This window comes from Pseudopodoces humilis, chromosome 15, assembly GCF_049639895.1.
Source record: "Pseudopodoces humilis isolate 2021_Gansu_Grassland_sample_001 chromosome 15, ASM4963989v1, whole genome shotgun sequence".
Classification (NCBI taxonomy): domain Eukaryota; kingdom Metazoa; phylum Chordata; class Aves; order Passeriformes; family Paridae; genus Pseudopodoces; species Pseudopodoces humilis.
Window position 1 is genome coordinate 6,417,655 of NC_142214.1, and position 23,847 is coordinate 6,441,501.

Genomic DNA, 23,847 nt, shown 5'->3' on the forward strand with positions numbered 1-23,847 from the left:
AACATTTGGAGAAAGTGGCTGCTCCCAGAACAGAACAATTCAGGCACCTGAAACATCTCAAGCTTGCAGAAGTGGTTGCTGCTTACAGGAACTGTCAGCACACTAATGTCCTCAGTATGCTCTTGCTGGCCAAACTGAAGTCACCTATATCACCCAGCCCATCACTGACCTGCAAACAGCAATCTTTTCCTAATCTACCCAAATTGGAAAAGTCTGCTCCACCTTTAAAGAGTTAAGCCTTGCAAAATTCTCAGCAGTTCCTCAGAATAGCAGAATTCTTAAATTTCAAAGGAGAAAGTGAGTCACATACAGCAGAGGTATTTACTGACACCCACCCAGGGAAATATAAAGCCATACACTTTAATCCAATTGTGTTCAGCAGAGCATTTAAGCACTTAAAATACCAAAGACCCTATTAAGCATGATGCCTTGTTTAAATAAGAGATTTTCCAAATACACCTTTTATAGTGAATCAGACCTTTATGGCCTACTGCAAGCCAGCCACAAAAAGCAAGGGTGTCAACCAAAAGCTAAGTACACTGCCATGCCTAAATGAGAATGTAAGCTGTGCAGCAATCGTTTCCAGTTACTGTTTGCTTTGCTTTCCAACCTCCTGCTGCTTCCTGATGTCTGACACATCCATGGGGACCCTCACCGTCAGACCATCCATCGACTTCTTAACGCACACCTGGCAGCCAAGGCGCGATCTGAGAAGAAAACAAGAAGTGAGGCTCCTCTGTTCCCAAATTAAAGGGAGAAATTCCCCACCTACACTGGGATGTCTGGTTCAGGATGAGTTTTCACTAAAACTCCTTTTAATGATCTGCTGTGCCTCAAGAGAAAGCAGCTCTCAAGGCACAACTATAATACAGAACAAGCCCCATCTCCTTGGAAAGAAGTGCTCCATGGTGAGAATCTGCCGTAGAGCCTTGAGGATCTGCTGCAATCAGCAGGGAGGCTTACGTGTCAGTGAGTCCATATGCCAAGTCCAGCATGTCCAGCTCTTCATCTGAGATGGCATCAAGCTTTTGGAAGGCATCCTTCTCAAAGATGAGGTGACAGGTAGAGCAGGCTAATGTCCCTTCACAGGCACCTGGTGGAATAACAAGGGAATGACAGCAAATCAGGAAAAATAAGGGGGTGAGACCATCTTTAGGAACAACATGAGAAAAGGCACTTTAAAAGATCTGGAGCATGTCAAAAGAGATGCTAGGAAACACAACAGATGTATGTAGTTTCCAGCCTGCCTCTTCTCTGGGAGAATCACCATCAGTTTTCAAATTTTTACATCAGCTCTATGCAGCCAAAAGCACTGACAGAGGCTGCTGGAATGCCAGTGGTGACTGTGTGAGGTTACATTGCCATCTCAGTGTGGTGAGCCACCCAGCAAGTAGCTGGTGGGGAAGGGAAACTTGTATGGTCTTAGCAGAACATAGTGGCATATGTACTGGCCCTAACAGCACATGTACATATCCTGCTGCAACACCTACCAAATCCATCAATGGCCAAGTTGTGATTGACTACCACTTCCAGCAAACTCTCCCCTTCTTTGGCTGTGGTCGTAAGTCGCTCTCCATCCCGATTTATAAAATGCACTGTCACCTGATCCTCAGAGCTGTAAGACAAATTTGCAAAAGTCAGAGGAGTCCACCCTTTTCTGTACATCCACAATCGAGGTATTTGGCTGAGTGCTAGAGACATGGCACTTAGATGGAAATGTGCATGCAAACACTTTCTCAAAGGATTATGCCATGCACATGGGAAAAAATTCAAATTATCCATTCTCAGTGTCAGATAAATCTGAGTTGCCCCAAAATATTTCCCGTTTTATCAGATGGCCCAGAGAATAAATGTCTATCTGTGCACAAACAAGTACAGGTGCTCTGCATGTGCTACCCCTGCTTGGGCTGGCTGGCAGGGGGAACAGATGTAGGCAGACAGAGCATTTGCAAGTCCCAGGCCTGGGATGTTAATCCTGGGTAGACTGATGCAATAACAAGCAAATTGCTCAGGATCAAATACTAATCCAGCAAGAAGGGCTGTTGTCATTCATGTTTTGCTTCCCCTTCCAAGGGGATTACTTGATGATTGTTCCTTTTCTGTTGCTTTTTCTTCCATGAACTGCCTATTCCTTTCCTTAACTCCATCACAGGGAGCTTTCTTGTGGTGAGACACACCCAGCCCCAGCTTACAGAGCTACTGGGCTGAGTAACTTCCTCTGAACTGATGTGATCCACGCTCAGGAAAAATTGCTAGTTATTTTGACAGCCTGCAAGATTTAATCTGGCCAAGCGTTATGAACATGGCCATCAGCTTCTCTTAATGATAACTTCCAGAAAGGGCATCTAAAAATGAGAGGGGAAACAGCATCCAGTTCATCTCCTCCTGACCAGGCTCTCACACCAATCTGGAGAAGGCTGCTACTTTGACAGCAGTGTTTAGGATTTCTTACCAATACAGTATATTCTGAGACTTATATTTGCCAGAAAAAGCACATTAGCAAACACTGTTTTTTTTTTTTAGTGTACATACCAAATGCTCATTTAGATAAAGGAGGTTCCTGTTACCCAAAGGTCCCACCTCCTGTGCTGAAAGAAGGCAGCACCCCGGAGGTGGGTGGGCCTTTTGTCTAGTAACTCTCAGTGTAGCCCAAGTGCCCATCATCCCAAAGCCCAGGGCATTCTCCACTGGCAGAAGCTTCTCTTTCATCAGGCTGACAACATACACCACAGTTTCCTTCAATAAAGACACCTACAGATATTTCTAAATACACGATTTAAAGACTAGTTCTCAATTGTCAAAACAGACTAAAATAATCTGCCTCATTTTTGATGCATCAGAGTAATTTATTCCATTTGTGTGGCAAATAGGCATGTTTCCAGACAATGTTTGGTTTATCTTTATGGGTGAAATAATTTGTTACACAACAGAAATGGTAGAGTGATAAATTCCATTTAGTGCTGCAACCAAATGGATTTTTAGGCTGGATAATGAGAGATGACCACCTGCAGAGACTGCTGGATCCAAAAATCCCCAAAGCTGTCTGCACATTTATTGTCAGAAAACTTAATTCCTGTTATCCTTGAGGCACCTAGAGCTTTAGCCAACATTAATTGCAGGAGAATCTCTGCACCAACCTCACACAAATCTAGTTCCCTGCAGTTCCTCTGAGTTCAAAGCTTGCTTTGGCTGCTGCTCTCAGTTATGTGGGACCCAAGGCAGCCAAGCTGCAGCCAGGGACAGCACTCAGAGTATCCTGTTAGGTACAAGGACGGACAGATGCTATCTGCATGACTCTGGATAAGCCTGGCTGCAGAATTCACTCTTCTCAAGAGCAGGGATGATGCCAAGCACTCCTGACCATGATGCAGAGAGCGCCTTCAAGCAGCTTCCCTCTATACTGGCTGAAGGGAGTATTTAAGGTATTTGGCTGTGTTCTCAGGATTGGTGCCTCTGTTGAGAGATAAACCCAGTCCGATGACTCCTTGTTTTCACTGTTCAGTTCAGTAACTGACTTGCATACTGGTCTCATTGTCTTTATATCACTCAAATCAGTGCCAGGCTGCTCAAGTGTCCTCTGAAAGACACCTGCTTTGCGTAGCCAAAGCTGGAAACAAAGTCTGCATGTTTTTATTTTCTTTACTTTTGAATTTGTTTATTGGTGTTTTTGAAAGAGTGAAAAAATTCCTTTCACATTTTGTTAAGTAATTTTGAACCAGGATTTAAAAAAAAAAACACACCAAAAAACACCAAAACTGGTTAGATTAAATTTTGCTTCATTTAGGATCAACTAATAGTTTTACAATGGCATTACTGTCACAGGATATGTGGTCAGAGGCTTGTAAAGATCTTACCAGGATATGATAAATTCAACACTGCAAAATCAGTGTATGCCAACTGATTATTCCCTTTTAAAAAATAAAATCTCAAACCTTTTGTGACACAGGAAAGTGGTGAAGGAGGTTCCAAGAAAGTAGTTCTTCCCCCGTCAATGTTTTCCCTAAAAGATACTTTCCAAGGCCATACAAACCAACAAGATGCCTACAAGTACTGCCAGAGATAATTTCACAAGCAACAAACCAATTAGAAAAAAATCCCATTGATAATGAGTCTTCATAAATCCCACCAAGCAGGGTTATCACTGTGACTTTTCTCTAAGCTCAGATAGCAAAATAGCTTATTGTGTTTTCTGCGATGTTGGTTGGCTCTCTCTCCCTCAATGCCTAGCATTACAGTCTGACCCAGATTATACTAGTCTAGGAGATTCACAAATTACATTTATTTTACCTTCTCCTCCTGAACTATCCCTGAAGCAGAGAGAGGAAAGGCTGGCAGGGAGCCTGCAGTAGTTCCTGCTGTGGAAATGGGCCAAAAAACTCTTGTGCCTCTTTGTCACCTTCACCAGATGGTTCCCAGCTGTTAGCTGTGGCTCCCACAGCTCTGGAGGCAGGACTAGCACTTCTGACAGGTCCCCACAGCTCCAGAGACAGGAAGCAGCACCTCTCAGGCTGGGTCCTGGCACCATCTTCCTCCCATCAGTGTCTGCTCACCTAAGGTCCCACAGGCCAGGGCTTCGCTGGCCTCTCTCCTCTTCCTGTCTCAGGGCAAGGCAGAGGTGTGTGCCCATCCCTTTGGATGCAGCAATGTAGCGTTTGACTCACCTTGATTCCCCAGGGGCATCCTGGGACCCGTGTGTGGAGCTGAAGCCTCTTTCTGGCCAGCACTTTGCTGGGCTGTGGTGCTGCTCAGTCACACCACAGAGCAAAAAGAGGCGAATTTTGCTCGCGTTCAGTCCCCTCCGCAAGGGCTGCATGAGCCCCAAGATGCCGTGAGCCATCCTGCTGCTGTGGGTGCTGCTCCGTGTCCCCCGAGCTGTCCTTTGATGCAAGGACAGCTTGATTAGGGACTTATACGTACAGCTGGGGAGGATGGGGGGGAAGGAAAGAAAAAAAAAAGAAAATAGTAGGACAGCCTCCCTGGGGGTGGAGGGAGGGAGGAGGGAAGGGAAGCAGGAAGGAAGGATGGACAAAGGGATTGTGCTTGGATCTTGCTGCAGTCCAGCCCATCAGGGCATGGGAATTGGTTGAAGCACGGGAACATGTGAATCACCTCCACATGCCATTTTCTGAGCAATGTTCACTTTGTTCTCCCTACAGACTTCCCTTTTAGGAGCCAGAACTAAATCAAATTTCAGAAGAAATATTCATTGTGATGTCTAATCATACAAGGAGTTGCAAGTTGAGGACTGGGAGAACAGAGAGGCAGGAGCGCTGATGACTGCTGCCTTGAGGAGAGGGGACGCGGTTCCTACAGCAATAGAGTGAAAGCAAAACAGGAATTCTTCTCTTGACAAGATGGCATCCAGCCACATCATTGCCTTACCCAAAACTGCAGGCTTCCATCTCTAAAATGTGAATATTCACTTACTTCACATGATGGTGATGAGAAGCAGCCACACTTAGCTTATTTGCTAAACTCTGCTGAAAAGTACTATAAAGGTGCAGATAACTGTCACTCATTTCATTCTAACTGATAATCCATGCTACTAAGCTTTGAAGCCTTGGAGAAGAAAACTCTTTATTCTCAGAAACACATTTGTTGGTTTAGTCTACCCTCCTCTACAGGGTAAATCAATATGAATCCAAGGGCCAAAAATACAACAAAAGACAGTTTCAGTTCCTGGTTTCTGTTAGGGAGTTAGGGAACAGCTCTCACCTCAAGAGCCTGAATGGTTCCTTCCACCAAATTAACAGCTCACCATTTGGTAGGATATCTGCTTTAATCAAGTTTTATTAATGCAGTAACATATTTGGTAGCCATTATAAGCAAAATATGTTGATACTGAATTCTCTAATCCATCTGTACAGGGGAAAAAATGACATCATAAGATAGAAAATGTCTGCCTCAAAACACATACAGTGCTGGATTCATAGTTCTGAAGATAACCAGAACATTTTGGCTTTTTGCCCCAAAATGAAAATTTTCCTCCCAAAGCTTTCAGGTTGGAAGGGTTGGAAAGGGGTCCTTAAACTTTCTGAAAAAAGCATCAATGATATTAAGGAATGCAAGTATTTTCCATAAGCTGGGAGAGAAATGTATTCTTCAGTTCAAAGGCAAGTGTTCAAGCATTCAAACACACCCCTCAGACAGCTCCAGTGGAGACAAATGCATGGGCAATGCATACAGGATTAAAAACACAAAAAATTCTCAGGTCAACTTTTTCAGGTGGTTTGCTCTCTCCTACAAGCTGCCCCAAATGCTTCAGTCTTCAAAGCCAAATTCTTGAGCTCCATCTCACCCCCAAACTTAAAACCACCCTGTGCAGCCTCTGCAGCTGAGAGACTCTGGCCAGTTCTGCCTTTGCTTTTCAGGCCCTGCAGAGGCAGCAGACAGCCCAGTTCCATCTCTCAGCCATTTCCACGGCAAGAAAGCAAGGCTTGCCATGAGAGACACAAGGAGAGGGGCCACAGCACATACAAACCACAAAGCATCTTATCTCTCCAGCAAACCTTGAGTTGAGAGAGATACATGAGATATATGCACAGCAGTTTCCACAGCAAGGACATTTGTGTGTTTGTCTGGCACTGACTCCTCTCCCTACCAGGAACTCAGAGCACAGCAAGTGACAGGTCAATGTCACCTGATGGAAGAGAGAGAAGTCAGGGATATGAGAAGCAGCAAAGGGGACAACTGCTCCCTGGTGAAAGCAAAACAATTCTGCTGAGGCAGGAGAGATTCAGGCCCTTACAGGTTTTGAATAGTCTGTTTTAAGGTCTTTGAAATACTGAGAAAAGACAGAAGCAAAATCTCCTTTCCAGAATAAATCATTGTTCATTTAGCCAAGGCCACAAAAATAGAAAGCTTTACAAATAACCACCCCTCCCACAAAAAAAATGCAAAACCAGCCAACAAAAAACCCAAACCAACCAACCAACTAAGAAAAAATACCATTGCTTAAAATAAAACAACAAAAACACCTCAAGATTTTGCTTCACAGGTCAGCACGTATTTTATGAGCAGGCCAGACACAGCTGGAAAGAATCTTTAGCTCTGTTTCAAATATGGTTTGTCAGAAACCAACTTCCTAGCAGTTCACATAGGCACATTGCCCCCCACCTCCCCACACTCTGTCAGTGCAGTGGCTATACCCACACATCCAGTCATGTGTTGGCACATGCTGGTAAGGAAGTGGTTTTCTAGCTTGAAATACATCCTCCAATATCTTCTGTACCACACACCAAACGATGTGGTCCTCCCTCTCCCCAGTCTAGGGACTCTCATGCAAATACCCAAAACACCTAGGAGCTGCCATTAACTCCATCTCAGCCCCAATTTCTGCACAAGGAAGTAAACGCTGAAATCAGCACTGGCCTATTCCAACCAGAAGTTACAAAACACCTTTGCAGCCCTCCACAGCTGAGAAGCATACTTGGATTTTTGAGATACCCAATCCAGCTCCTCTGACCACTGCTAGTTTCTTGCCAGCAAGCCGAGCTGCCCTGGCTCAGTCACTGCCCATGCTATTCAGGTGTAGATAGTCCTATAGGGGAAGTCTCAGGGACTGCAGTCAGAGCAGCAGGCACACAGACCCAGGAATAATGAAGATTTCCAGAAGCCAGCCTTCATTAATTGGAAAAGCAAGAATAGCTTACCCCTCCCCACCTACCAAGCTCACTGCCTCACAAACACTCCTGTAGGGAAGCAGATATGAGCTGCTTGCTGACACAGAACTAAAGCACTGAGCAAAACTAAAATTCACCTTTCCCACTGTCACTTTAAAAAACCATTAACCACCTTTCCTGTTCCAGAGCAAGTTGCTAATAAAAGCAAACAGAACAACTTGTACTGGTTTGACTTTTTGCAAGCCTGCAAGCCCAGACAGAGAGTGCTTCTGCTGCCTCAAAAGAGATGCACTGAGCATAGATCCAGGACAAAGTGCACACACCAAGTGAGCTCAAGTTACAGATACTGCCTCAGAGGCTGGGGCTTGGGGAGAGGACTGTAAATGTGCCTCAGTTTCTATGTCTCTCAAACAAGACTGCTTGCCCCATTCTAACTTTCCCTAGAGATTCAGCAACCTTCTGAGAATCGCACAAACAAAAGGAGCAAGGACCATATTGTCACCACTGGAAGCAGGAGGGCAGACATGCAATCAGAGATGGGCTGACACTGCAACAAGAAAGCACAATGAATTCACAACAGGGCTTCTGGACAGCAGCCACTTCTGACAATGCAGCTGCTGCCTGGCTGGGTGAAGGACACTAAGAAGTTACAGTGCCCCAGCCAAGACCTTCACTCCCACATGCTTTTCCTTCAAGCATCCAGTCAAGGATGCTTCAAAGATGGATGGGAGTGCAATATTGCTGCATGTGGGGTATAGACAGCCTTCACCTTAACCTCCCAGCTCAAGAGCAGTTTATTTCACACCCCTTCAGTCAAACTTGTTGACTCAGACCAGGCTGCATTTTGTTAAAGGATGATGCACAACCACAGGCTATAGCAATCATGGGGGCTTGTAATTTTTAAATTATCTCTTCTCACCAGAAAGATGTGTATTAATAGCTGCTCTGAGCAAGTGCATTCTGACCAGAAGCTGAAGGTTCAGTCCCCTCCCCCTACAAGCATCCAGTATTACTTTTTGCAGTTTCAGCACTACTTTTTCTCTAATATCTCCTCATTCTTTCTTCCACTTTTCACTATACCCTTCATCCTGACACCTGTCCTGAAAAGCTTCATCTTGGAATTGCTAGTAATGTTTAGAGACCCATCACCTGGAGCTAGATACTCATGTAGGCATTGTTCAGACACAGGAGCCTGCTCTTTTGTCTACAAACTGCACTTGGAACAGCAAACCTGCAAGGCAAAAGCCAGCCTCAGCCTAGCATTTCATACATTGAGGCCCAGACCATTTTTTACAGAATGCTTTGGGTTGGAAGGGGTAAAGATCATTCAGTTCCAATCCCCTGACCATGGGCAAGGATGCCACCCACCAGACCAGGTTGCTCAGGGCCTCACCCAACCTGGCCTTGAACATTTCCAGGGATGGAGCATTTTTCTTACAGAAGTTATTAACATCACATGTGGCATCAATTTGCATATGGGCATGCAACAGTTATGGGTTGACATCAGTCACAGAGGAATTCTGTTCTCTGCCAGTTGTCACGTGCTCTGAGATTACATGCCCTGCTATAAGACATTTAAACTACATAGCCAAGATTGAGTTATGCACAGCTGCAAAGCTGGCAGGGAACAGAAGAGTCATACTGATGGTACAGGGCAAACAAGCCATGCCTCAGGTGCTCTCTGCTTTCTCACTTGCAGTCTGACTTTGTAGGTGCTCAAGCAGCTGCCATACAAATGCCTACAATTATCATACCTTACTCTGTACATTGCACTACCAACCTTGGGATGCTGGAAAAATGCTTGTGCTTTCCTCCAAACATTATCTTGAGCAAGAAACTAATAAGCTGTTCATCAACCTAGCAAAATCCCTACAGGGCTTGGCTGCATCAAAACAAATCAGAATTTGAAGACCATGCCCTTGCAATTCCCTGCTTTAGAAAGAGCAAACAACAGAAGGAGGAAGCAATCAGAGTCTTATTTCTGCAGTTTCTTTGTCCTACTTGGAGTCAGTGCATCTCAGGCCAAATGCATAAGTCTACCAAACAGATTGAACTTAATGAGTATTTTACTCTACAGAATAACTTTGGCTTTTCTTTAGAGTTCTTAATAAATTGCACTGCTTAATAAAGCAACATTGCAAAAAGATGGTGTTTATAGCCCCCCAGCCTTCTGAGAGTCTTTCATGCCCATCCCACAGCCAAAAGTAGCTGGGCCCCAAACATATGTAGATATAGCCTAAACTGGATCTGAAACATCCCAGACAGACTAGCAAATCCAACAGAAGCTGCCTACAAAAATTAGAAGTTTAATGCAAATTTCTGATCCTAAACTACAGAATGCCTTACAACAAACTAGAATAGGGTGGTGAGAATTTTAACATGGTCCTGTACAGCAGCCCTCAGCCTTTAATGCTTTACACCTCCATTTCTTCAAAAACAAACTGAATATAGATATACCTAAATGGAGAATTACTAAGCCTCAAGCCTCTAAGGTAACAGCCACTGAAGAAGCAAGGGCACTAGGAACAGCAAGAACAGGATCAACCTTTCCAGAACAGTGCACTCTTCAATTGAAAGCTGCTGTATCATTAAAGGAGATAAGCAATTGGTCGAGTGCTCAGGTTTTTTGAATCCCGGCAGGAAGGAACAAAAAAAAACACTCACCTGTAGAAACTGAATCCAAGCCATGCCTGGTGGGGATTGCAGAAGCCTCTATTGCTCAACACATCATGTTTTGTTGATAGAAAAGTTCAGGTCTCTTCCCCAGCACCAGATCTCTGAGCACTAACAAGTTCCAATGAAATCTCCCCTTATTCTGCAGTGCAGCAACGATTAGGCAGAGATTCTGTGAGGTCCCTCTTCACAACCATAAAGAAAGCAGCTGCAAATAAAGATCACAGTCGATTAGCAGGAAGGAGGCAGCAGCCACTCTTCCATTCTGGAACCCATCCACTGGGAAACAGGTAGAGACAGCCACAGCAAGGCAGCCATGAAGGAAATTGTGCCAAAATGCCCAGTACAGGCTGATGGCAGTACAGACTTGGCAGGGTGTCCATGCAAGCAGCAGCACCAAGGCCCAGCCACCCTCTCCAGACTAACCTGGATGCACACGGGCCTGGGCTCGGCCCAGCAGGAGCTCGCCCATCCCCTCGTCTGGCCGGTCCATTTGCAAGTTGAACATTTATACTCAGTGCCTCCACAAAGAAGTGTCAATTCCAGTACTGGTTCCAGCTGGATGGCTGGGGAGGGGGAAAGGGCTGTTACTGAAGCAGTTCCTTTTCAGAGTGCAAGGAAGATCTCCTTATTTGCAGGGGAGTTCCCAGGCTGACCTCTGGCACCACAAGGTGGATCTGCTCAGCTATGAGACACAGCACTGCATTTAAAGCAAACCTTAAGTAACCAGCCAGACACAATCCGCTGAATTTCTCTGAACTTTATTGGCACTTCAGGAAGAACAAGGTATGAATTTTAACAACTCCTCTGAACAAAAAAAACATGTCTTAATCAAGGTTCTCTCTGTAGATAATCACATGGACCCATGAATTATTCCACAACCTTAAGGAATTGATGTTTTATTATAATCCAGTAAAACAACTGGTCAAAAACCTTCAACATAATTTACAGCAACAAAAAATAAAACAAGAAAAAAAAAGCCAGGCAACATGTGATAAAGTATTTCCCTCCCCCCACCCCCAAGAGGAGTAGTTATCCAATTAAACTGGAACATGAAGAGGAAGAACAATTCACTGTATTCTAACAAATAAAAAATGTGTCTACAAATCTCACCATAATACTGAAAGCTTCTTACATTAGTTTTCTTGCAAAATATCATCTTTATAATACAGTATACATTTCCAAGGGAAGGAGAACCATAAACATACCCTCCATCCCTTGACTAATATTTTCTAATTGTGCATAGCTAGAAATATTGAAATCAAATATCATTAGATACCACTGGAATATAATACTGGTTAAAAAGAAGGCAGGGCTGAAACAACTACAAAGAGTTAGGTGGACTCACTGGCACAAGCCGTTCTATTCCTTTATTGGACCATGTGGAATTAGAACGTTTAAAAAAAAACCATATAAACAGAAGTCATGCCAACATCATAATACATGAGAGCTCAGCAGTGTTGTGTGACCCATCAAAGCAGAAAAGGTTTACTGGTTTATTATTTGAACACATATTCCAGGCACCATACGTCAGCTTGTTAGGAAATTATTAAAATATTAGATAGGCTTTTCTCCCCTCAAATGCATCAATAGTTGCCATGGACAGAGCAGAAGTGCTGAGAACCAGCTTTAAAGCACCAAAACAGAAGTTTAAAGGTTGTCTGTTCCCCAGTAATGAGACTCACACAGAGCCAATGCCAATCACCTTCAGTACAGAAATACACAAATACATTCTGACAAATTTAACTGCAATCTTTCATTTGTGACTTCCATGGTACTGAGGCATATTTTTCTTGGTCTTGCCATGTCATGTGTCCCCCAAAAGCACTCTGTGTCCAGGGGAGAGAAGGGGACTTTCACATGACACACCTGGATGTTTAAGAACATAGGATGGCATGTTGCTTCTAACAGAGGTTGGCTGGTATTTGTATGAATCTCCACACAGACTTGCATTGCTTTCAAAAAATAAAGTAACACAGAACTGGTGAGGTTGTTTCCAGCCACCCAAGGAATTCTTGGGGAAATACTGCAGTTTGTTAACACTATCATGAGCATTTATTGTTTGGCACAGTCCCCCCCTTTGCCCTTTTTCATACACCAGGGAGCTGAAAATGCTGCAGTTTTCAGATGTTTTCCTTCTATCACCATTACCAGTAACATCATACAAAGGGAGAATTAACAAAACTGAGCAAGTGACAAAACTTGGGATTATGCTAGGCAAGAAAATAAATCCCAGGCTAGCCTAATGACTTCCTATAGGGACAGGCTAATCCAAGGAGGGCAAAACAAAGGAGGACTTCACTTTATGTGGGACCCATTTTTAAGATGACTCTCCTGAAGGTTAACTGTTCATTTTATGAGAGATCAAGGCAACATTCAATACAACCCTGAGCATACATGGCTATTTCCTCCACAGAAATGGTAGGGAGGATTCTGGGTAGCTACAGCATGGACAGCTTGGATGACAGCTTGGAGGTGATGGTTATTACCATAACTGGCACAAGCAGCTCTCAGGACCAGTCTCACAACCATTTGTATCCCATTTCTAAGAGAAAGCCTTCTGTTCTCAAAGCTACAAAAGGCCAAAGCATCCTTCTGGGGAAGGAAAAGCACTTTAGCCAGGGATGTGGCAGACTGCTAGTGAGGACTAAGAAAGCAATTGGACAAGTGCCTCAGGATCCTCTCCCCTCAAATGCTGCTTGAAGCCAGGAAGACAGATGCAGTCTTGTACATGACCCAGATATGAGAGCAGTTTTTGGTCCCCAGCTGCTGATCACTTTTTATGATTGCATCTAGTTTAAACTAAAGGTATCTGAGCTACAGTAGATCTATACACAGTCATAAGGCACCAAGGACTATGTGCTAAAAAGGCCTCTTATGAAAAAACCTGAAATCTTCTTCATGTAACTAGAAAAGTATCTATTCAGCAAGGGAAAATACAGCTACAATAATTTTTAGTCTTTTACATTTCTACCTCCCACTAGGTTTTCATTGGAAAACCAAAAAGGAAGGCAGTGTACTTTAGCTATCTCTGCCTCACTGGTTACATTGAAGTTGGACAAATGATAGTGAACAAAGCCATTGACCAGAGACAAAACCTCTGGAAAACAGAGAATTCAAGGCTTCAAACCACAGTGTATCAGTGGAAATATTCCAAAGGCCTCCTCATGATTAGGAAATTCAAAGCTCCATCATAAAACAACCAAAGGTAACACTAGCAGGAACACCACAGAATCTGTTTGGTCTGCTTATTTTTGTAGGACAAAAGCTTTGGTCTTTTAGAGAGAAAGTCCATATTTTACCTTCAATCCTTCCTAAGATCCAGTCTCCCCTTTTTAACTACATGATTCAGACTCTGGGTTAAGTCAGAAATTCAGACCCTGGCTACTAAGTTTAGTCCTGAAGCTTGCACAGTTAGTAGGAAGGCAGAGTGTCAGAGAGTCAGCTCTTGACTGTATATAGCGCAGTACAAGTATCTGCTGGTCTCCCCACACGATGGGAGAAGACAGCAACACAGCCACCTCAGTGGGCAAACCCAGCACACTAAGACTTTACTCCAAGCCAAACAACTTCAGATTTGCCCCAATACATGTTTGCTTTCCCAAGCCACCCCAGGCAGACATAATTACTATTCTTTCTTCTGTCACTTAACTCCAGCATTTGCCCAAAACTTGATAAATAAGACCATGGTCACTCTTCTGTAGTGGTTCCAGCATAGCACGATTATGAGTGAATGATGGGAGAGGATGGGAAAGAGGGGAGAAGAGAGTGCAGGGCAGCAGGTGCAGGGGAGAGTTTACATGGACTCAAACTCATCAATGCGCTGCTTGGTGTTACCCTGCCGAATCTGACGGAGGGTCTTGTACTTGTCTCGGCCTAGGCGCATGTTCTCAGCGTGGATCATATCATTTGCTGTCTTCTTGGTTTCATCCCGAGCATTTGCCAGCTCTGAGGAAAGAGCCTTTGGAGGAGGAGAAACAGACAGCAACAGGTTAGTACATGCCAGAGACTCAAAGCTGGACAAGAAGATTTCCTGCTGATCGTCCTAAAGATTTGGTATCTACAGAGACAGGAAACAGAAAAGCCCCAGTGTATTCTTCTGGGCAACCTGCTCTAGCTGACCTTGCTTGAGCAAGGAAGTGGGATTAGATGACCTCATGGAGGCCCCTCCATGAACCTAAACAGATCTATGATTTTGTGGAAGTTGTTAGTATTTCTCCCTAACATTTGAAGGTAGAACACATTAGGCAATCTGTCACGGCACCTATTGATCTTCATCTAGCATAGGTAAGAAAGATTGTCTCCAATCTTTAAAAGAACGGCCATATGGAGGATCCCTGAAGACAGCAGGAGCATCTCGCAGAATTTGAGGAATTACTAGCTTTCCACTAAAAGAAACTTGCTGCAGAGGATGAAATGCACCTCTACCCCGCTGTGTGTAATCACCACAGTACAATACAGAATGAGCAAAGCTTGGTGCAGCACAGGCAGCACAATTAAATGCTTGGAATTAAACACCAGAACACTGGAGTTCCTCACAAGATGGTGCAGTAGTGCCATCTCTGTGCTGAGCCCTAGTGGGTTACTCCAGGGTTTTGCAATGCAGAGTTTTGCAATGCAACCCAGACTCGACAGTTAGAGACAGCTTCTGGATAGGAATCACACCAAATTCTTCAATTCTTTGCAGCCAGGGCTATGAACAGCTGTCAGGTGGCTGGCAATACTCACACAAAGAACACTACATCTGACACATGCTACTTGCTGGCACTGCTTCAGAATACTTCACTGCTTCCAGTAAAATGGAAGTCAAGTGCCAGGAGACAAGATCTGCCTTTCTACTCAATGGTTAAGCAGCTATTTGGCAAGATCACAATCATCCCTCTTCCCCCCTCAATTTTTTTTAAAATAACAGTAATACCTTCCAGCTGCAAGAAATGTTGAGAAAAGTAGAAGCTGCAGCCAGCCACACACACAATCTGCTGCCAGCTTCTTACCTTCAAGTGTTTCTGGACCCGCTCATTCTTCTCTGCCTCAGTGGTGCGCTCCTCCTCACTGCGGTCCTTGATGGTGGCCTCTGACCGTAACTCAGCACTGGCTTCTGCTGCATTCTCATCCTGCTCATCATCATGCTCATTCTCAGAGTGCATGGGTTCAGTGACATGAGGGGTGCTCATGGCAGTCTTCAACTCCTCTTTGGTCTTCTCTAGGTCCTCCTGCACCCTCTGTGCCTGCAGTAGGATATACCATAGTGAGTCAGTCAGTATAATCCTGATGAGGCTTGTCACAGAAGCACCACTTGGTGCTTGTTACAGGAAACCTTGCACCTCTGAAGGGGAATATTCCCAAGCTACTCAGTCACCATCATCTGCAAAATTTTCTGCTGGATAACACTTCAGAGGTTTGAAAAATGGCTACTGTTAATGGAAAATGGGCTACAGGTCTAATTAGTCAAAAATTGCTACATGAAGTTAGAATAAGTCACCCATTCCGTGGAGAAAACCAAAGCTGTGTATTTACAATAGCCTCAAGCTCGCAAGCATAGAGTCTAGTGTGGAATCTAGTGCAGTAGCAACCCAAAACAAAGAACAATTCCACAAAAAGTATGCCATTTGCTCAGATTCTGCTTTACCTTATACTGCCACTCCTGGGCCTCGCTCTCCTTCTTCTGCCTGGCCAGCTCCAGCTGTGTGATCCTAGCTGTGAGTTCTGCCATCTCAGCAGCCTGCAGAAGAAAGGCTTTTAGTGGAAACAAAACCCAAGGTACTTGCTAAATGAAGCATTTAGTTCAAGTCTTGAGTGAAAACACATCTTTTCAGTAAGAAGAAAACCTTCCTGTTAACTTCAGTTCCACCAGTATCTCCATGATGAAAGAGGAAATAAAGCTAAATAAGTTTTGTATTTCATTGTGGGTTGGAGTTTTGTTTAGTTGTTGGGTTGGTTCTTTTTCCTTCTCCCCCAAAACAGAGCTACAAAAATCAGTTGTTTGAATCCAAGCCAGGGAAAGCAACAATTTATCATTATCACATAGAAAAAAAGGCAAAAAGCAATATAAATCTACTGTACAAATACACTTGTATTTACATGTCTTTTCATCTACTTGAGGATAAAAATTAGAGAACCTATAAATACAGTATTTCCTCACTATATTCATAGCCTGGTTTCCCTCAAAAGCTTAGATGCATCCCCTTTCACTATTTTTCCTACTTGGTTTTCAGTTCACCAACTTACCAACTGTTCCTGGGTCTTTTGTTGATCATGGGATGCTCTCAATAGGGCCTCCTTTGCCTCTTCTGCTTCTCTACGTTCCTTTGCCAGTTTCTCTGCTTCCTCCTGAGCTCGTTTTCTCTCCTGTTCCAGCTCCAGAGCTCTCCGGGTCTGTTCTTCCAATTCTGAAAAATAAGGCAGCACATTTCAAGACAGATCAAGTAAAGAACAGCAGTAGAAGAGGAAAGTCTGTCTGGATAAGGGTTTTCCTTCAGAGACAACTAAAGGAGGAACACAAGCAACTGTCCCCTTTCCTCTCCTTTACATTTTACCTGGAGCTGTAAGACTAGAAGTCAGGCCCACTTATCCCAAATTTACATACCTAAAGGCAGAGAAGCAGTCAGTATTTTGCCTGGGACACACCACACTAACTCTAGCCAAGCAATTAGTTAGTAAATCACCACAGCAATGGTTGGTGTGACCCCTACTACACTTTTTGACTCCTTCCTCTACAGATATGCTGGGATAAAGCTTCCAACCAGCACAGGAACAATGGCAAGGTACTTCCTCTGCCCAGTGAGACATCTTGGCTGCTACCCATTTCTTTAATGCAAATCTTTTTTCAGCAACTGCATGTGGAGGGCTTACATTCAGCTTCAGAAGGCTAAAGCAGTTAGCACACAACACTGGAGAGACAAATTACTCAGAGATGCTCATAGCTTTACTGTTTGAGCCCTTCTCACTCAAGACTATTCATCATCAAAGGAAACACTGGAAGATTTCCTACTACCTTGCTGAGCTTTCTTGGTTTGCTCCTCAATTTGCTTGAGTCTCTCCATCAGCTCCTCCTTCTCACGCTCAATCTTCTCCTTCTCCTTTTCTGCCAATTCCCTCTTCTTCTTCTCATTCTCCAGCAGGGCTCTGATGGAAGGAAGTCACAATGTAATTTCAAACCAGCTATCACCCAAATTGGAGCACTTCCTAGTAAACACACAAAAAGAGCACACACAACATGTGCCCTACAGCATTCAGATAATGAGCTTTACTCTAAATGTAACCCGTTACAGAAGTGCAAAGATGAAAAGCTCTGGTGGCATTCATCTCAATAACAAGTTCATAATAGCAATGTTATAAGGGAAATCTCCACATTTCAAGGTCTGTATTAGTCTCATCAAATGGACAGACAAATCTTTAAGTCCAAGAAAGTAATGGGGAGTCACATTTGTGATGAGTACCATTACTATCAACCCATTAGACCTACTGAAGCAAAAAGGAACCTGCTCTACTTTTGGCACAAGCAGATTAAGGTGCTTCCAGCCATTTATCTAGCACATGATGCTACTTATGCAGTGATTAGTCACACCCAGGTTACTCAGAACCCTACCAACCTCTCCATCTGTTTCTGATGTTTCTCTTCCCGAGCTTGTGCCTTCATCTGCTGCACCTCAATGGTGTCTGGTTTACGTCTGCGCATGTACAGCTCGTGGTTCCCCATGCAAAGTGCCAAGATTCGTTTGTTAATCCGTAACCGAGGGGCATAGAATACAAAGTCCTTGGGACAAGAAAAAGGCAGCATTAGGCCTGTTCCTTCAGCATTAGAAGCCCCTTGTGTATGCACTACGCTCCCAAGACCCTGAGCTTTTCAGAGTTGCCAGCCAGCTTTTCTTAATAATGACTAAATCACCGGTGATGGACACTTCTTTCTGGAGTGGATTTCAACCTGACAAACACACCCAGGGCAGGAGCACCCAATGTGTCATTGCAGCGTTCTGGGTTTCGCTGTAACACATCCCTAGCACCAAGCACACAGTGTCTTAGCATCACCATTTCATTACAAACACCAGCAGGGCTGGTTTACCAGGCACACCAAGTCCCTGGCTTCTCCCACCTTCCTTCCCACTTCAGTAATCTGTACAATAGCCTGGCCAGCCACATTGAATGTAATGGCTTATGCCAGAAAGGGTGTCAAATGTTACAATCAATGGATAAGTAACTTTGTTCTGTTAAAAAGGAGCAACAGCAGCAGGGAAATACTTTCAAGCAGCAATAGAAAAAGAATGACCAGAAGAACAGAAGGTACTGGCTAGCACAGGAAATTATTAGGCCTTAAAGATGAAAGCAATTACATTCAATATAAATTTACAAGGAAAAAAACTTCCAGCCTACCCTACAAAATGACCTAAAGCTTCTACTTTAAGTAAGGTGAAAACCTGCAAAAGATCATTGCACACGCTATTAAAGCCAACAGGTTGCAAAGGAAGCATCCACGGCTAACAGAGGTACCTCAGACCCCTAACTGTATTCTCAGAGAATCTGAACAGTCTTAGGAGAATCAGAAACCCTAAGAAAAGAGCAGCTCCCTGCCACTGACCTTAAAAGCTTAAGCTTACACTAAATTTTTACCCTCTTAGCCAGAAAAAAAAATCCTATCACTTGACTGCTCTGAACAGGTGTCCCTGCTTACATCAGCATTAATGCTATTGATGAAAAGATTCTGTGCAAAAAAACCCCAAAAAACCCCAAAACCAAACCCACAGAAATTGTTCAGCTAAGAAGCTGAAAATTTAATATATTAATATGAATCTTGCTTCTTACTGGTGCTTTCTTGTCAATAGGCTTAATAACAAATTTCTTGTCATTGAATGAGATATTTCTGATCTCACTCCAAGGGAATCCAATTTTCGGTGTTAGCCTGCAGAAATGGGAAACAAAAAGAAAAGAGAACCCAAAGTGATTCCAAATTCTTGACTTACACTATAAAGTTCAAAATTATACCAAATCCACCCTCATATTTCAGTGCTCTTATGGTAGTTGAAATTAGCAGACAAAATTAGTCTCGCAGATGAAATATAAACATAAGCAGTTTTTCAATCACACTTTTTTTTTTTTTTAAATGAAAAACAGAACTGGAGAATGCATCTATAGCAGGAAGACTAGGGATACAAGTGAAACTATCTTGAACAGATTTGCCAATTCCTTGTATTTGTTGGTCCAAAGAAGCACATTTTTTTGATAATTCTGGCAATGTCAAAAACACAGCCGAAAACGATACAGAAATTGTGGAGTTTAGTTAAAGATTTGAATTCTAGGAGATATTGATTTTATATTGGAAAGGAGATGAAGGCAATGATGAAAAGAGAGGGGTTTATTACCTATCATTCTGCTCATAAATGTTGAGTCCAAGAGCATCTACACCTAGCCAGAGCTCAGAGCCTTTCTTGTTCTTAATGCTGAAGTAGTTCACACCGTACATTTCCAGATCCTGTGCAATTTTCAGGTACTCCAAGACAGCATCTTCTCTGCAGCATGTAAAAAGAAAGCAGATACTCTTTTTTGAGTCTTTAAGCCATTAGAACAAGAAGGTGCCATCTTCCCACATGGACAGAGCAGCAACAAGCTGGCAAAGGGTCAATCCTATTAGATCCTAGTAGATAATTATGAACTCTGCAAACTCAGTCTTGTTTTACTAAGAACAGCCACCTGATGTGGACCAGCAAGAGCAGGGGCATGTGAACCTAGTTACTCTGAGCAAAATAACGTGAAGAATGCTAACTTACCCTGAAGCAAGTCACAGATTTTCATATGCATTCGTACATTACACACTAACACCACTTTAAATACATCAGTTTCACATTGCATCTGTTACCTAATCATTCCTCGATGTTCCTCATGCCACACCTGGATCCTCTCCTCCCACTGGTCCTTGTTAAGCTTGTGCTGCTCCAAAACCCTAGAAAGAGCATACATGGGATGTTTAAAACCAAGCACTATATATATGCATACACACAATCACTCTATAATAATGCTTCATTAAATACTCCATTGGCATCAGAGTCTCCCCACAAAAATATTCCAAGAAATACAGTTTTATTAAAAGGTTAGATAGAGACACCATGGTCAGTATTGAGACTTATAACAAATGACAAATTTTATTCAGTTTTGCTTCTCCTTATAGTGCACTTTGTTTTGGAGCTTCTCTCACTACTTCTGATTAGAGTTTCAGAGTAGCAATAGGAAATTTAAGGTTAAAAATAACTGAATAGTAATCTAAATGCTCAAAGCGGCACAAGGCTTTGTTTTATTCTGAGCATTGCAATCAAAAGACTTCCTTCATTTAAAGGAAAAATAAATTAATAAATCACAAACCCCTTGAGACTGAGAATGTCTAAGACTGTCCAGGTTCACTTGCCTTTGTGGGAGCAGTTTATCACTAGCAAGATAGCCAGACTTGTGCACATCTTTGTTGAAGTCTCCGTATTTGGACTGGACAGCATAAGAAGCCAGAAGGACAGCTGTTTCTGGAGGACAGTAAATGTCATCATTCAGAATTGCCTCCTTCACTTGGAGAAAGAAAAGGCGCTGTGTGATGTCCTGGATCAGCTCTTCTGCCACATCTTCTGGGTAGAACTTGGCACGGAATTTGAAAAGCAGGGGGCTTTCTTTACGTACGTCCTGTGCTGTTACCTGGAACAGAGTTAGCAGATTTTATAACCTAGGTTCCAAGTGCAGGGAAACACTTTACAAACACCAATATAAGCATGCACTAGACAAAATATTTCTCCTTTCCAATGCAGAAGAGAGTGGGCAGAAAACCAAGGATTTTCAGTTACTTACTACTAAATACCTCATCACATCTCTTCGCTGGACTTACACAAGCCAGTAGTTATGACCAGTGGTAGCTAAGTTACTTTCCAGGTTTCTCCCCAACCAAGATGCCCACATGAGCATGACATCAGCCTTTTACCAGGAAAGGTAACATATCTGGCCTGGTAACAAACAGAGCTAGATGCAGGACCAGGTCAGGTACCACAGCTCCTCAAACCCTGGAGAGGGACTGTGTGGACACACAACACCAATTCACTGATCTTGCAGTCTTTGAGGTGCATGGACAGGAAAGAAGAGATCCCTGACAGAGTACGGAGGTCTGAATTTGTCCCTGCATTCTCAGAGAAGGGAACAAGGAGACTCAAAATCTTGGAGCAAACATACCTTTTTGTTCAATTTTAGCCATGTTGAGAAACCCTTGGTGTCCTGATACTGAAGTCCGAAAAACCAGACCTCTCGCAAACCAATTGTCTTGACAACCTGAAAGAAAGATGATTATTAGCAAGATGCCCAGATGGATTGAGCTAACCAGTGGTTGAGAACGTGTTAAAGGTAAGTTCAGACAAAGACGGTGCCCTGACCACCTGCCTCTCCTGCTGCAGTGCACAGAAAGATGATTTGGCATCTAAGAGGTCTTAAGTAGATATGTGTAATATTATTTCTTCTCCTTCAGCTCTTTAAGGCTTGTGGCTATTTATAAACAACAGCTGGGATATTATTTTTTTCAGCTACTTATAAGCCAACATGTATAGCCAAAATACAATGTAACAGCTCTGACAGGTTTAGTGACTGGCAGGAATGAGGAACACAGCTCCATTTCCAGGTACACCCCACACTTACAATGCAAATGTACTATTCCTGGGCAAGTCATGAATCTCCCTGCTAGGCTGTGCTACTTTAAGATTTGTCTCTACTCCACTGATAGCTATAGACAGGCCTTTCATACAGCTCTTTACTGAGCAGCACCATTAAGAGGAAGTGCAGCGGCTAAATCCATATGCTATCCCTTGTGCCAGGACAAAGAGCCACCAGACATTAACTACACCACTATGTAAGCTCTCTCTGTAGTTACTTCCCCAGCACATCAGGCATGCTATGTAAATAAGAATTAAGGCATTAAAGATGTGTTGTGACAAGAGACAAGAGCCTCATGGTGGGGAAGCAAGACTACTGCAGTACAGTGCCACTGTTGGTTAAAAGGAGGGGGAAGTTTCTCCAAAGTCCTGAATGCTATCAGGCCATGCCCCTTTGTACCCTGAAAAGCCTGGTACATGCCACATGGTGCAGCAAGTCCACACAGTGAAGCTTCCCCACACCCCTCACAACCAGGGGTTGGTCTCATACTGACAAACAAGGCACCCGCTGCTCACCTCCATTACTGGACAAGAAAGGGGAAGGAAGAAGACATCTGTCTTCAGGTTGACTTGGTTCCTGAAGTATGACACTGTCAACTGTTTTCACATACTATTCAACTCAGAGCTTCCCCCTTTCAAAGGGGCTAACAATACACACAGAGACTCAGACTTGCCCTATGAAAACCAGCTGCCAGGTCAGTTGATAGAATTTTGTACTGCCCAAAGGTGCACTCTGTTCCCTTGTGATGTGGTCTCTTCTTTGGCAAGATACAGCACCAAAGACTTATGTTCCCCACAAATATCACTAGATTGTTTAGGGCTTGGATCAGACATTTCTTCTGGCCTTTCAAAGCAGCATTAGGGCCTTTGCTCCTTTCAGGCAGGAAAACCAAATCCAGTTTTCAGCAGAGGCATGCCATTGGTGGCACACACCGAGACAAAACCCACACTACGTCATGTAGTCCATGTACATCATCCCACTGGGGTTCCTGAAATTATTCAGGCTGTCCTTACTCGAACATGAACTGGAGAGCTGGGCTAGAGCCCCTGCAGATTTGGGGGAATGTAGGTCACTTGTGCATCACACAGCATGATGCACACAGCTGAGAAGGTTTTTGGAGAAGAATCAGGGTTTGCTATATACATGAACTTTTGGTCATTGCAATATAAGAAAGATATTAATCTCTAATATTAAGATACTAGAGAGGGTCCAAAGGGGGCAATGAAGATGAAGGGCCTTGAGAGGAAGCCCCGTGAAAGGCAGCTGAGGGCACATGGCCCATTCAGCCTAGAGAAGAGGAGACTGAGGGGGGGGGACCTCATCACAGTCTACAACTTCCCTCGTGACAGGAAGAGGAGGGGCTGACACTGATCACTTCCCTGTGGTGACCAGTGACCAAACCCAAGGGAATGGCCTGAAGTTGTCGGGGAAGGTTTAGGCTGGATACCAGAAAAAAGGATTCCTCACCCAGAAGGTGTCTGGGCACTGGAACTGGCTCCTCAGGGAAGTGGTCATAGCACCAAGCTTGACAGAGTTCAAGAAACATTTGTACAATGCTCTCAGGCACACGGTGTGATTCTTTAGGATGGTCCTGTGCAGGGCCAGGAGTTGGACTCAATGATCCTTGTGGGTCTCTTCCAACCCAGTATATTCTGTGACTGGAAGTAGATGATTCAAGGAGGGGAAGAAAGGCTGTCCTAGAGCCCAAGGACAGCTCTGTTCTTGGAAGCATTAACATATGAATGGGATGGAAGCTCCTCACTCGACTGCATGGGTCTGCTTTCCTCCTTCCACTTGACAGCAGCTTATGCCTGGGAATTCAACAGGCTGGACTGCCAGCAAGGAGCTGAAAGGCTCCACACTGTGGTCCCACACAAAAGGACTTTTA

The 23,847-nt window shown here is 43.7% G+C and overlaps 2 protein-coding genes across 2 annotated transcripts in view; both read right to left on the reverse strand.

The window, feature by feature from the left end:
• Positions 1-346: 346 nt before the first annotated feature.
• LOC102102760 (adrenodoxin-like) lies at positions 347-4,906 on the reverse strand. The gene is made up of 4 exons (XM_005526154.3): positions 4,662-4,906; positions 1,491-1,615; positions 964-1,093; positions 347-707 (listed from the first exon to the last, which is right to left on the reverse strand). Exons 1-4 carry the CDS (start codon positions 4,835-4,837, stop codon positions 587-589), a joined length of 552 nt encoding a protein of 183 aa, XP_005526211.1. The 5' UTR covers positions 4,838-4,906; the 3' UTR covers positions 347-586.
• A 6,134-nt stretch (positions 4,907-11,040) lies between these two features.
• The window catches only part of MSN (moesin), a 41,427-nt gene continuing 28,620 nt past the window's right edge, over positions 11,041-23,847 (reverse strand). Inside the window, exons 3-13 of the mRNA XM_005526155.3 lie at positions 21,489-21,584; positions 20,689-20,963; positions 20,146-20,229; positions 19,652-19,798; positions 19,095-19,191; positions 17,888-18,051; positions 17,290-17,420; positions 16,524-16,684; positions 15,925-16,017; positions 15,290-15,523; positions 11,041-14,256 (exon numbers count right to left, since the gene is read on the reverse strand). Coding sequence (XP_005526212.1) covers positions 14,092-14,256; positions 15,290-15,523; positions 15,925-16,017; positions 16,524-16,684; positions 17,290-17,420; positions 17,888-18,051; positions 19,095-19,191; positions 19,652-19,798; positions 20,146-20,229; positions 20,689-20,963; positions 21,489-21,584 — 1,647 coding nt within the window. The 3' untranslated portion in view covers positions 11,041-14,091. The remainder of the gene's footprint in view (positions 14,257-15,289; positions 15,524-15,924; positions 16,018-16,523; positions 16,685-17,289; positions 17,421-17,887; positions 18,052-19,094; positions 19,192-19,651; positions 19,799-20,145; positions 20,230-20,688; positions 20,964-21,488; positions 21,585-23,847) is intronic.